The sequence below is a fragment of the Symphalangus syndactylus genome, chromosome 1, assembly GCF_028878055.3.
Source record: "Symphalangus syndactylus isolate Jambi chromosome 1, NHGRI_mSymSyn1-v2.1_pri, whole genome shotgun sequence".
Lineage (NCBI taxonomy): Eukaryota > Metazoa > Chordata > Mammalia > Primates > Hylobatidae > Symphalangus > Symphalangus syndactylus.
The window spans coordinates 149,961,350-149,973,714 of NC_072423.2; the positions used below are offsets into that span (position 1 = coordinate 149,961,350).

The window sequence follows — 12,365 nt, forward strand, 5'->3', positions numbered from 1 at the left end:
TATCCTTACTTAGACAATACAGTGCATAAAAATATAAAGAAGCTCAAGAAGGGTTTAAATCAATTCACAGATGTCAGAGTTATAACTAGTTCTTAAGAGACAAAATAACTTTACAAAATACTCCTCAGTGATGTTGCTGTTAGAGAATACAGATGTACCGACCCCCCCCCCCGATTCTTACCAATGTCTGTGACACTACATATGTGTGCATATTCCCTGCGACCTCCCCAAACTTCCCCCCAAACATTTATTATCTTTCTCCCATCCTTGTCCCTACTCACACCATTTCTCTCCACCATTACCACCACCCTACAGGTAATTATTTTGTTTCTTAGGTATCTTTCCAGAGTCGCTTTATGCAAATACAAACAAATAAGAAAAGATAACCTTATCTCTTCCCCTTTCTTACAGAAAATGCAGCATGTTCTGTTGTTTTGTACTTTGAGTTTTGTGTAACAAAGCATCCTGCAACTATTTGTATATCACTAAAAAGAAAACTATCATTTTTCAACATCACTGCACTATATTCTGTTGTGTGGATGTACCGTAATTTATTTAACTGGTTCCCCTTTGGGTGGACATGTGGGTTTTTTCCTTGCATTCTTTCTCTCAGTTGTAAGCAATGGTACAGGAATAACCTTGTACACACGTACTTTCTGACATCTACGTATTTATCTGTAAGATAAAGTCCCATAAAAGAGATGGCTGTCTAGGATACCGGCATTTGAAATTTTGGTAAGTAGTGCCAAATTCCCTTTCATAAAGATTGTACCGTTTTGTACCACGAGCAACAAATATGAGAGTGCTTGCTAACACTTCAATTCTTAACATCGAATATAGAAATGTAGCTTCTAGGGATAATGGGTCTATGAGCTTACTCCTCAGCACTCAAAGAAGTCCTATTTCTATAGAAGTCAATAAGATACAAGGCACAGAATTGATGAGGATGACATCCACCTACTCTTTTGAAGCTTTATGTAGGCTCAAACTAGGAAAATCTTATGAAAAATGTATAAGACAGCCTCTTTGTAACGCTTTTGCTGAGGCCTATCCCCATATTGGAATTGAGGTGTTCTGTTTCCTAGTTGCATACCAGCATTGTAATAGGTCCCTACTCTGACTAACACAGTAACACTAATTTCATTTGGAAGTGCCAGTAGCTGCCTGGCCCAGGACAATGGCAGGGTAAGTAGCAGGCTTTGGAATTACACCTGCCTGGATTCTAATCTGTGGTTCCCCTTACCCATGTGACTCTGGGTAACTCACTTGGCAGACCCAAGTCTGTTTTCTAGACCATTAAAATGGGAATACTAATCCTCATGACTTTTTGGACTGCCATATAATTAAAAGGAGTCATGTATGGGAGACTGTTTAGTACATAATAGTATTCAACACTAACTTTCCTTTTTGCCTTTCTGAAAATAGAGAATTGGGAAGAAAAACCCCAAAGGGCTTCTAAACATTTGAAATTTATGTCACAATTTCTGTAGGTTAAAGCTTTTTTACTTTACTCATAGAAGAGGCTCTAAAAATCTATTTAGTATTATTTTACATGTAACCGAAACATGCTTTGTTGTTTGGCTTCTCTGTCTATATTACAGCGTAAATACAGGGGCCAAGGTTGTTAATTGACTGAATAAAAAAAAAAAGCAGAGATTAAAAAATATTGTTAGAAAAACCACCACTGCTACCACCACCACCACCAACCTCAACAACAGTGGTGCTTAGCAGGCCGGAGCAGGCACATAAATAGTTAGAGCCTCTTAGCATAAGGCCACTTCAAGGTCAAGTTGTCAAGAAAAGGTCAACTTTCTGTCTGATGTGCAGAGAGCAAGCCAATGGGCACTGCATTTCTTTCAATTTCCCCCCACTTTAAAGTTTTGAGGTATCTCTGTAATGATTGAATTTTATAGAGATTTACATCATAAAATGTAAAATACAATTTTTTTGGCACTTAAAGGTGAAATTTCAGTTATCTGGAAAATTAATTTGCACTAAATCAATACTTATTGAGTGCCCACTATGTGTTCAGCATTGTGCTAAGTGCTGGCTTACTTGGAACAAAAATCGCCCCGAAAATTCTAGGTAAAATTGTGCCATCCAAAGCACAGTCCAGATTTTATGTTAACTTTTCAGTGAGTCTTCATGAAAGGTTTGTTATCATTGTAACTGATTTTAATTTTAGAGCCTTCTGGGTTCTGTAATGTATCCTTCCAAAGAAAGTAGAAGGATAAAATTGTTGAAACAGCAAATGTAAAGTTGAAATCACTTGACAGTCTGAGAATCTTATGTATCTACTTGAAACTTCAATTGTAATAAACACTTTTGACTCATAAGCTCATTTGTCAGCCTTATATAGTGAGTGTAATTTACTTAGCTAATTTCACTAGATTATGTTCTTTCAGGGCACAGAGAAATAGGAATCATAAATATGCCATTACTGCCTGCTTTTGTATCTCATTTTACAGCCTCATAGCTTAAATAGAGAAAATATATTTGAAAGCACAAATTAATTGCACCTATTTTCTAGAAGTATTTCAAAATGCTTTCTTTTATTAGAGATACCGAATAGACTCAGCGATAGAATTTAAGTAGATACATGTTGGTATTGCACAAACATAATAATAACAACAGTAATAATAATAGCAGTTACTCTCTAGTGCTTAGCTGCCTATCAGGTATCATATTGAGATCCTTGAAAGGATTACCACCTTTACTCTGCCCAGCAACTTTTCAGAAAAGTCACTGTTGTTATTTCCATTATATAAAGGTGAAAACAGATTTGAAGAGGTAATCTTGCTCACATTATTCATGTTACTATTTTAGTGAAACTGGGGTTCATACCTGGGCAATCCTACTCTATATTTATGCCATGTAAGGTGTTAATTCACTCAAATTCAGCAAAGAAACAGAATCCCATCTATATGCAGAAATAATCTTTACCTGCTGGCCTTAAGTTTTACTACCATAGGGAGTATGAGGCTTACATATGAGTATGAGTTTTACATACCATAGGGAGTATGACGCTTAAATCATAGCATGAAATACATGGATACAGTTATATGGCTTGTTTCTAAAAGTTGATTTTGGAATCACTCCCCTCTTCCCAATGTATGGGAGTAAAAATTCACTATTGGTACTTCTTCTAAAGTCTTCAGAGATTTCACACTGGCATATATACTCATGAAAAGCTGTGTCCTAAAATGTAGTATCCCCATCTACTCTGCCACTCCCAAAACTCATAGGTGCCATAGTATTCAATAGTGTCAAAGTAACTATTGAAGTTGTCAAAGGCACCTTTCTTCCATACAACTTCCAGCCATACAAATATTACCTGATTTGTACTGTTAACATTCTAAAGACAGTTATTGGCATTATTAGAAGACTTTATTGAAGGGAGAAGTAGACAGAATCACAAAAATAGTTCGAAAATCTAGGGAGGTCGATGAGAAAATCCAGGGATTTTTTTCCCCCTCATTCTGTTTTTAACTTCAAAATGTTCATTTCATCTGATCAGGAACAACTGTAACCATGTAGCTTGCCCTGTTTTGGCTATCTGGCTTCAAAAATACTTTCACTGGAAGATCATTGTAATTCAAATCCATTCAGTGCTGTTTCACTTTTGTAATTTGTTAGTTAAGTTTAAGTAGTGTATCCTGCACCTATTTTAATGATATAGCACATTGATAACATTTTTTCCTCATTTAAAGCAATGTTTACCCACAGCGCCTTAGCACCAAAAAAATTCGAAAAGGCACTTCTTACACATTTAAATAACCTGAACAAATAATTGATACAGGTTAAGCCCAGCTAGTTCTGCATTTTCCAAATTAAGATCACAAAATTTAAAAATTGCATATTAAAAAGTTGGTAGAATATATTTCCATTGGGCAGAAACCATATTCAAGGTCACAGTATGCCCATTCATTCCTTGCTCCAACATGTCCTAAGACCCAATCAGGCTGATTTCCAGTTGAATTTTGCCTGAAGCTTTCTTAAGGGAATGATGGAAACTTTATTACAAAACATGGTAAAGTTGTCAGTGACAGTAAAATCAGGAGGTCAGCAGAGGTAAGAGGAGAGGTGTCTAAATGGAAGTGAGAATCAGTAACTTGCTTGTGAAAATCTAACTGACTTATGTAATTTTTAAAGACCCTCAAAATAAGAGAATAAGAGAAAATTAAAAGAAAATAGAAGCAGCCAAAGAAGTGAGACATAGACATTTTGATTGGGGGGGGTTGTCTAACTACACAATGAGGTCATCCCATCTCCCGGAAGTGACACGTAATCACCTGCTTTGCACTAGCTCCGCCCCTTCCCTCAAAGGTCCCGCCCCTCCACCAGCAGCCGGGAGGGTGTTAGGGGGCGTTTCTCCAGGAGGAAAGCTGTGAGCTGCGACGCTGAGGAAGGGGACCCCAAAACGTCTGGCACTGCCCCCTCCAGGGATCACTTTGGACCGCCTCACTCGGCCCAGCCGGATTCTGAAACGCCGAGGGGTCAACCTGATGGGTTTCGGGGTCAACGGAAGAGGGGAAGGGGAGCCCTGGCGGGGAGAACCCCCCGGTCCCCCGCCCAGCAGCTGAGGCACAGGAGGGCGGCCATCTTGGCCGGGAGGGTAGGGCTGGGGAGCTGCGGGCGCCGTGCGATTGGGGGGCTCGCCCGGAAGTGACGCCAACTACCCGGAAGCGGAGGGGGTTCCCTGGCCCACTCCCCCCTCGTTCGTTTGCTCCCCCGCTTCCTCCCCGCCCCCCTTCCTCTCCATTCGTTTCCCCCCCTCCCCGTTCCCTGCCTTCTTCCCCCCCCGCCGTCCCTCCCCCCCAACCTCCGGAGCTGGGAAGAGAGTCAAGATGGCGGCGAAATCCGATGGCGGTGGCGTGGGGGTGGGCTTCGCTCAGCTGCACAACCTGGACGAAGCGGTGGGCAGCGGCGGCGAGGAGGACGGGGAGCCCGGGGGAGGCGGCGGCGGCGGCGGCGGCGACGGCAGCGAGCCCGGCGAGAGCAGCTCGCTGCACATCTGCCACTGCTGCAACACCTCCTCGTGCTACTGGGGCTGCCGCTCCGCCTGCCTGCGCGCCCTCCTGGGCAAGAAGCCGCGCCGCAGCGCCGCCGCCGACGGGGGGGACCAGCCGCTGCAGCCTCCCGCGGCCCCCGGCGCCGGCCGCCAACCCCCGACGCCCTCGGCCGCGCGGCCGGAGCCGCCGCCGCCGCAGGTGGAGCGGCCGTGGCTCGACTGCCTGTGGATTGTGCTGGCGCTGCTGGTGTTCTTCGGGGACGTGGGCACCGACCTGTGGCTGGCCCTCGACTACTACCGCAAGGGGGACTACGTCTACTTCGGGCTGACCCTCTTCTTCGTGCTGGTGCCGTCGCTGCTGGTGCAGAGCCTGAGCTTCCGCTGGTTCGTGCAGGACTACACGGGCGGCGGGCTGGGCGCCGTGGAGGGGCTCACCAGCCGGGGCCCCCCCATGATGGGGGCCGTCTACGGCGCGGCGCGCGGTGCCCCAGGCGTGGGGGTCTCCGCCACGCCGGCGGCGCAGCGCCTGTGCCGCCTCTCCGTGTGGATCTGGCAGTCGGTCATCCACCTGCTGCAGATGGGGCAGGTGTGGAGGTAAGAGCACTGCGGGGTGGGGGCGGGCCGGCACTGCGGAGGCCCCTACGCCCTACCGGTGCTTCGCGGGGCGGCTCCTCGGACGGGCCCAGCGCGGGGGGCTCGAAGGAGGGACCGGCCGCGCGCCGCCCCTGGCGTCTCCAAAAAACTAGCGTTTGATCTGGATCCTTGGCCACGCCTTTGGCCCAGGGAGGCCGAAACCTGCCGTTGGCCCGTCCTCGTCCCCGCTTCGCACTCGGCGGGGCCCTTGCCCCAGCCCGCCCTCCCCGTCCCCTCTGCAGACCTCCGTTCCCAGGCGCCCCTTTCCCCTGCCTCCCGAGGTAACCAGCTGCGGGCGCCCTGGGCTGCACCCCAGCTCGCGGCCCGGGGGAGCCTTCCCTCCTCCAGCGGCTGCATTCGGGTTTGTTCCCAGGTGAGACATCCTCCCCTCTTCCCCCGTTCTCCCTCTGCAGTGGCCTGCGTGGGGCCCTGTGGAAAAACCCTCGCTGCCGCCTCTGAGCACTCCTGGATTCCACGCCCCTTCCCCCTCCTGCACTCCCAGCCCCTGTGAATGACTCCAAACCGCTGCTCTCCCAGAAGGAAAAAAGACTTTTTTTTTGGTGTGCTGGATTAGACGTGTCCTTTTCTTAGTGACAGGTAAAAATGGGATAAAATGTGATGGGCGCGAGCGTTTGGTGTTAAGTCTCACCTCCAGAAAACCAATTAAAGCCACCTGGATACCTATTCTGGGGAAACGATGTTTTTGGTAGCCAGGCCAGTGTGTAAGTGATTTATATTTACACAAGACCCAAGCTTGGCTTTGCGGCCCTTTCTCCTTTTGTAAATTTCCGGTGTGCCTGTTTAGTACCTCACAAACCACTTGCAGGTGTTCTTTCTGCCGTGGCCTTCACTGACTGCCTCACTGGCTAAACTGAGGAAATGAACCCATTCACACCTGGGTACATCTGTGCCCTCTTACTTAAATTAGGTTGTGTGTATTCTCGAAACAGTGAGTTGTAGGTGAGAGTATTTGCAAGAGAAAAAAATCTTACTGAAGATAAATTACACGGGGACAAGCTCTTCAAGTGCATGGCTTCTGTGAGAAGACATTTTGCCTAAGCTGCCCTGACTCCAAGCTTAGTAGCAGATTTTACGCACTTAGTAGTTAAGGTAACAGGTATACCCAGGTTAGCTGAAATAAAGTCTGCTGTGTTTTTAATGGTTTGTCCAGATCTCTATTCGGAATTTATTTAAATAAAAACGTTTCAGAAAACATGGGATTGAATTAAGTCAAATCATGAGAGTAGATGCAAGAACTTTGTCCTGCTGGGTTTACGTGCAAATTCGGGCTAGGGGAAGTGAGGGTGGTTCCGTAGGCCCTGCACCACCCAGAGTTGTTTACTGGCCTTTCTAGGCTGAACTAAACAGCTTTTTCTCTAGCTGCATTTGTCTGCAGATAATTTGTTTCCTGCTGATAAGTTTATAAGAAGTGAGAGAATAAAATAGGAAAAGTGCTGATTAACTTTTAGCTGTTATAAGCATAGCTTGGGGTCAAATAAAATTCTGAAATATGTTTTAAATTTGAAATCTAAATTCCCAAACACCCACACACTCAAAAAGTCATATCGAATCAAAGGTAGTGTATTTGGTATTGGAGATACATTTTTTGGGGGGGGGCGGGGCTGGGGGGTGGTTTCTGGTTGTTAAGATGCCAGGAATGAATCAGGGGAGGGACAAAAAGTATGGGGAAGAGAGATTTTAACATACCAGTAGAATTTAGCAGCATGTACTGGTAGGCTTCTGCTGAACAAGCCGAAGTCAACTGTCTCCATGTGGTAACCTTCTAAGTGTGGGCAATAAAAATGTTGGTGTCAGGTTAAAATTCCTGAGAGAACTGTTTCTAATGGAATCTGTCCTGGACACTTACTAGTAGTAAGCTTCGAGACAGAATGAAATTGGAATAGAATAAAATCCCACCTCCGTTCACCTAAATGTTAATTGTTTCTGGGCAAAGTGGAAGTCCAGATTTTAGGACAAACTGAAAAGTATGTTTAAAATGTCAGTTTAGCTTTTGTAGTTGTATGTAGGGTAGTATTTTTTTTTCTGATCTTAACTTTCATCTACAGTGATATAAAGTGCCTGTGACTTTACTGTCTAGTTTTTTTTACATCTTTTTTCAAGATTAGAGTATATCTCTATTTCCTAAAGTTAAGTTATTAAAAGACATGCTGATTTTGGTAAGTTATTTCTTCTAACATAGCTATACTTCAAAAGCAGTATTTACTGAGGAAGGATTTTATTAAAAAAAATTTTTTTCCCAGTTAGATGGTTTTGCTTGAAATACTACAGGAACAAGTTCTCCTGTTTTAATACCTGCTAGCTGTGTTGTTTGCGTTGAAATCATTCATATGTAAAAGCTTTAGAGGAATTCTTGTTTTAATCTTTTGGCAAACAATTGCTTGTCAATGTGTGTGAACATACATCATCTCTGTTTTTATTGAAGATCTTTTGGGGTTATAGTTGTTTCTTTAAACATATTTGCTGTGGAAACTTTGCTATTTCTTACGGTCATGTAACATAAAGGTTAAGATCTAGTATTTCTATCATTTGGTTTGGGCCGCATCTCTAAGAAAAGATGTCAGTGAAGTTGTACATTGTCAGAACTGATTCCATTAAACCATGAATACTTGTCTCTTTACATTTTTTAATGTAAAATTATTTGGTTATAGCTTGGACAAAGCACAACACCTATTTAACAAAACTTAGTTTTCCCTCGATATTCCTGTCAAGATGGGAAATACTTGACGTCTTTTATCAAATAACTTTACAGAATGTAAGAAAATATTTTTGGCTGGGCTGAAATTGGAGTATGGAAGAATGGTTTTCTGTAGAATGATGTGGCCCCATGAACCTGCTTTGCAGAACACTAGTGTGTGATTAAGGTCTTTTTCATGCATGCCTTACTTCCACTAATTAGTAAACATGTAACAGCCTCTGTACAGCTTGATGTGCTTTATTTTTCAGGTGCTTTTAATGGGGATAACAGGCATGTGAATCACTTATTCCAGGAGCGTGAGTCACGTTGGGCTTCACTTTTGTACAATGTGTTGTTAATAGAGAGAGCGTTTTCTTGGAGGGTTTGGCTTTAGGAACAATGTGATTTAGTTTGCCTGTTGCATTGATGTATGCAAGTTTTCCCTTCAGCTGTTGTCCTTTCTCTGCTTTTGTGTTGCTTTTAGAGGTTGCTTAGTGCATTGTCAGTTCTCTTCAGTCAAGAAGCAACAGTTCTTTGACCAAAATGTCATGGCCACATCATTAATCTCCCATTTAATGAATGTAGTTTTATGTGTGTGTTTGCACCCTTCTATTTCAGAGTAAAAGGAATTTACTTAACTTCTTTATACGTCTTGCCATATTTAAGAGGATGGTCAGTGGTTCTTTATCTTGTGAGATGGGATGTGGTAGAGGGTTGCTTTCAGGAGAGTAAAAAGGAAAAGGCATTTTGCATTTTATAGTGGCACCATCCAGCTGGGCAGTCTACAGCTCTGTTCTAGCGTTGTTTTCTGATTTGAGACTGGTGGAATTTGGATATGCAGCCCTCTGCACAATCAGCAGTGAATGTTGCTGGGCTGGTGACGATGCTTTATTTTTTTTTTAATCACTCCCCTGCCCTCCTCTCTGCTCCTCTGTGTAGGGATACTTAGTCTATTATGGGTCTTTGTTCATGTTGACTATTTTAGAATAGTGGTTCTTACTTCTGGCCGAGAATATAATCTGTTGCAGCCCTTAAATAGAAAGGCCGAGGTACTGCTGGACCTGCTGAAGAAGAGTCCCTGGGGAGGACACAAGAAGTCATAGTTTTAGAAGACCCACAGGTGATCACGTGGGAGCCCCACACTTGAGAACTGGATTTCAGGCTTATTCCACTTGGAGAGGAATATTAGATTTGTGTTCTTAATAAATATGATGGCAGAATTGGGAAAGGAATGATCTGGTACCATTAAGTTTGGTCCCCGGATAATACCATAACAAAACGACTTTACCTTGGAAGCATGAGTGTCTAAAAGTACCTCAGGCTTACTCAAGGGTATGCAGTAATGGTACTCCAGGTTTTCTGTTTTTTTTTTTTTTTTTTTTTTTTGATCTCATTCTGAAAGAATTCGCAAATTCAAAGCAGTCTTCAATAAATGTAGCCCACTTCTCTTTGCCTTTTATGGGGCACAAATAATGTTTATGTTGCGTGTGAAAGGTGTAATAATTCTGTTTAATTCTGAAATGATTCTATTAAATAGGCTTGAGGAAACATAACTGGGATTATGAGTGGTGTTGGGATAAGTGATCTGTAATGTCCCTCTAATGCTAAGATTTTGTGGTTTAAGAATGGTAGTATTCAATATTTAGATACCTACAAATGAGGAGATTCGTTTGTGTGGGGCCAGGGTACTATTATAGGCACATTAATAGATTGTATGCTTGTATTTGTGGGGTGTGTGGGTAGAGAGAGAGTGTACTTTATATGCTTATTAATGGGTAGGAATCTCATTGTAAAAATAGCTTTTTTTTTTCATTTTATCCATAAACTTAATGGAATTCTGGTTAAAAAGAAACTCAGTGGGAGGCCGAGGCGGGGTGGGGGTGGGGATCATGAGGTCAGGAGATCGAGACCATCCTGGCTAACACGGTGAAACCCCATCTCTACTCAAAAATACAAAAAAAAATTAGCCGGGCGTGATGACAGGCACCTGTAGTCCCAGCTACTCAGGAGGCCGAGGCAGGAGAATGGCGTGAACCCGGGAGGTGGAGCTTGCAATGAGCGAAGTTTACGCCACTGCCCTCCAGCCTGGGTGACACAGCGAGACTCTATCTCAAAAAAAAAAAAGAAAAAAAAACTCAGTGGGATTTTTCTGAGGAGAAAGTTGGGTAAAATTGATCTGAGAAAAGTATAAATGTGTTTGAGTAGTCAAAAAACCTTTGAAGAATGTTGAGACTTACCCAGTCAGGAAGTGGATGTGCTATAATATGTCAATAATTAGACCAATGTGCAGAGAAATTAAGCAGATAGTTCACAAAGGAGAATAAAGAGTCTGTACATATATTGATATGTTTGTGAGAATTTAGTACATAGTAAAGGTGGCATTACTAATCAGTGGATGGAAAAATAAGTATTTAACAAATGATACTGGCAGTTGAGTATCCAGTTGCCCTAAAAACTTGACATTTATGGTAAATTTTCAAGGGAAGGGGATGAAAAAATGGCATGCTTTGGAGGGAAATTGCAACTGGTGATGCAGCGTAGTATTTCCAAAAGGATCCAGAAACAAAGTATCAAAATCTGTATTGTAAGAAGGCTGGCGCTCCTGAAATCTAGCAGGCAGGTGCCTACTAGAAATGAACAAGTTGTTCATTTCTGTCTTCAACATCATTTGATACTATAGACTTATTCATAAGGTCAGTTGCCTAGTCAGGCTTATGCAGTGGATAGATTCTGGAATATTGGAAAGATTCTGTGAGATGGAAAGATTCTGTGGGGTGCAAAAAGTAACTGTCTCCGATGTTGCCATTTTCACCCCAGGATGATTTGCTTTACAACGTGCTGTCTGCAAATAAGTTTGTGGTTAAAATTTTAGTTTACTCCCCATGATGTGCTGTTCATCTAGTTTCTTCTCATCAGAAATTCTGGATTTCTTATTTGCCTCTTAAAAAGTAAAACTTAAAAATTTATGAAAATATAGCCTCACTTAACAAGTTCATTGACTTTTGACTAAGTGCCTAAAGACAATCCACTACTTACCACTGTTGGAGATATTTAAGAAAAGCACAGGACATAGCCTGGTATGAAGGGAATGACTGTTGGAATTAAGAAGTCAGGTTTGTCACTCTGCAAGTTACAAACAACCACTGGCCTCAGTTTCCTCATATTTATCCAACAAGGAGTTAAATGGATTAATCTTTAATGTCCCTTCAATGTAAAAAAGTTCATTATGCTACAGGTATTTGTGCTTTGAAAATAGCTTTAAAGAGGGAATTTCAGATTCTGGTTTGATCCGTTAAACTATTTTTAAAGCAAGTGTATATGTCTCCTAGGTGCTGATTCGGAGTAGAGTTCTAAGCCCTGCCATGGATTGTTTTGACTTATTAAACAAATTCTCATTTTGAGTCACCTACCTATAGGGACATTTTGGAGATCTCATTAGTTAATGTTAAAATTTATGGCAGCCTAAACCTACTGACAAACTTGTGCTGACTTTATCAGCTAATTTTGTGAATTTGCGATTTCAGCTAAAATTAAACTATATTTTTCAGTAGTCTTTTTTTGTAATCTGTTTTAAATTTTTAGTGGTAGATTAGGCTAAAGCAATATATGCATGTCTGTTTAAGTCATGTATTTTGGAGGTTTTTCTGAATTGTTTACCAAGGTTAATTTCTTTTGTGGGGGGGGGGGGTCAGAACCTTAAAATTACGTACCGTAATTTGTTGTTTGAGAGTTCTTTAACTTTGAAAAGTTAGTGTTTGTAAAAAAAAAATCTTTTTAGTGATACCATCATGTTACTTGAGCTCTTTTAGGAAATAATTCTGTTAAGTGAATTTTTTTGTTTGTTTAGATTAAGGTATAAGTTCTCTTTTGGCACTAGTCGAATTTTTAGGAAAGATAGAATTTGCTTAAAGAATTCAGTGGATATTGTTACAGTGACATTAATATAGTTCTACATAAAATTCAACATTAGATTTTTCATTTCTGTATTTCTAATGTGGGTAGATCTTGGTATATTGTATTATTTTA

General features: G+C 42.1%; 1 protein-coding gene across 1 annotated transcript in view; it reads left to right on the forward strand.

Moving 5' to 3' along the window:
• The first annotated feature begins 4,357 nt into the window (after positions 1 to 4,357).
• The window catches only part of XKR6 (XK related 6), a 303,197-nt gene continuing 295,189 nt past the window's right edge, over positions 4,358 to 12,365 (forward strand). Inside the window, exon 1 of the mRNA XM_055288418.2 lies at positions 4,358 to 5,605. Within this exon, the coding sequence (XP_055144393.1) occupies positions 4,848 to 5,605 (758 nt within the window). The 5' untranslated portion in view covers positions 4,358 to 4,847. The remainder of the gene's footprint in view (positions 5,606 to 12,365) is intronic.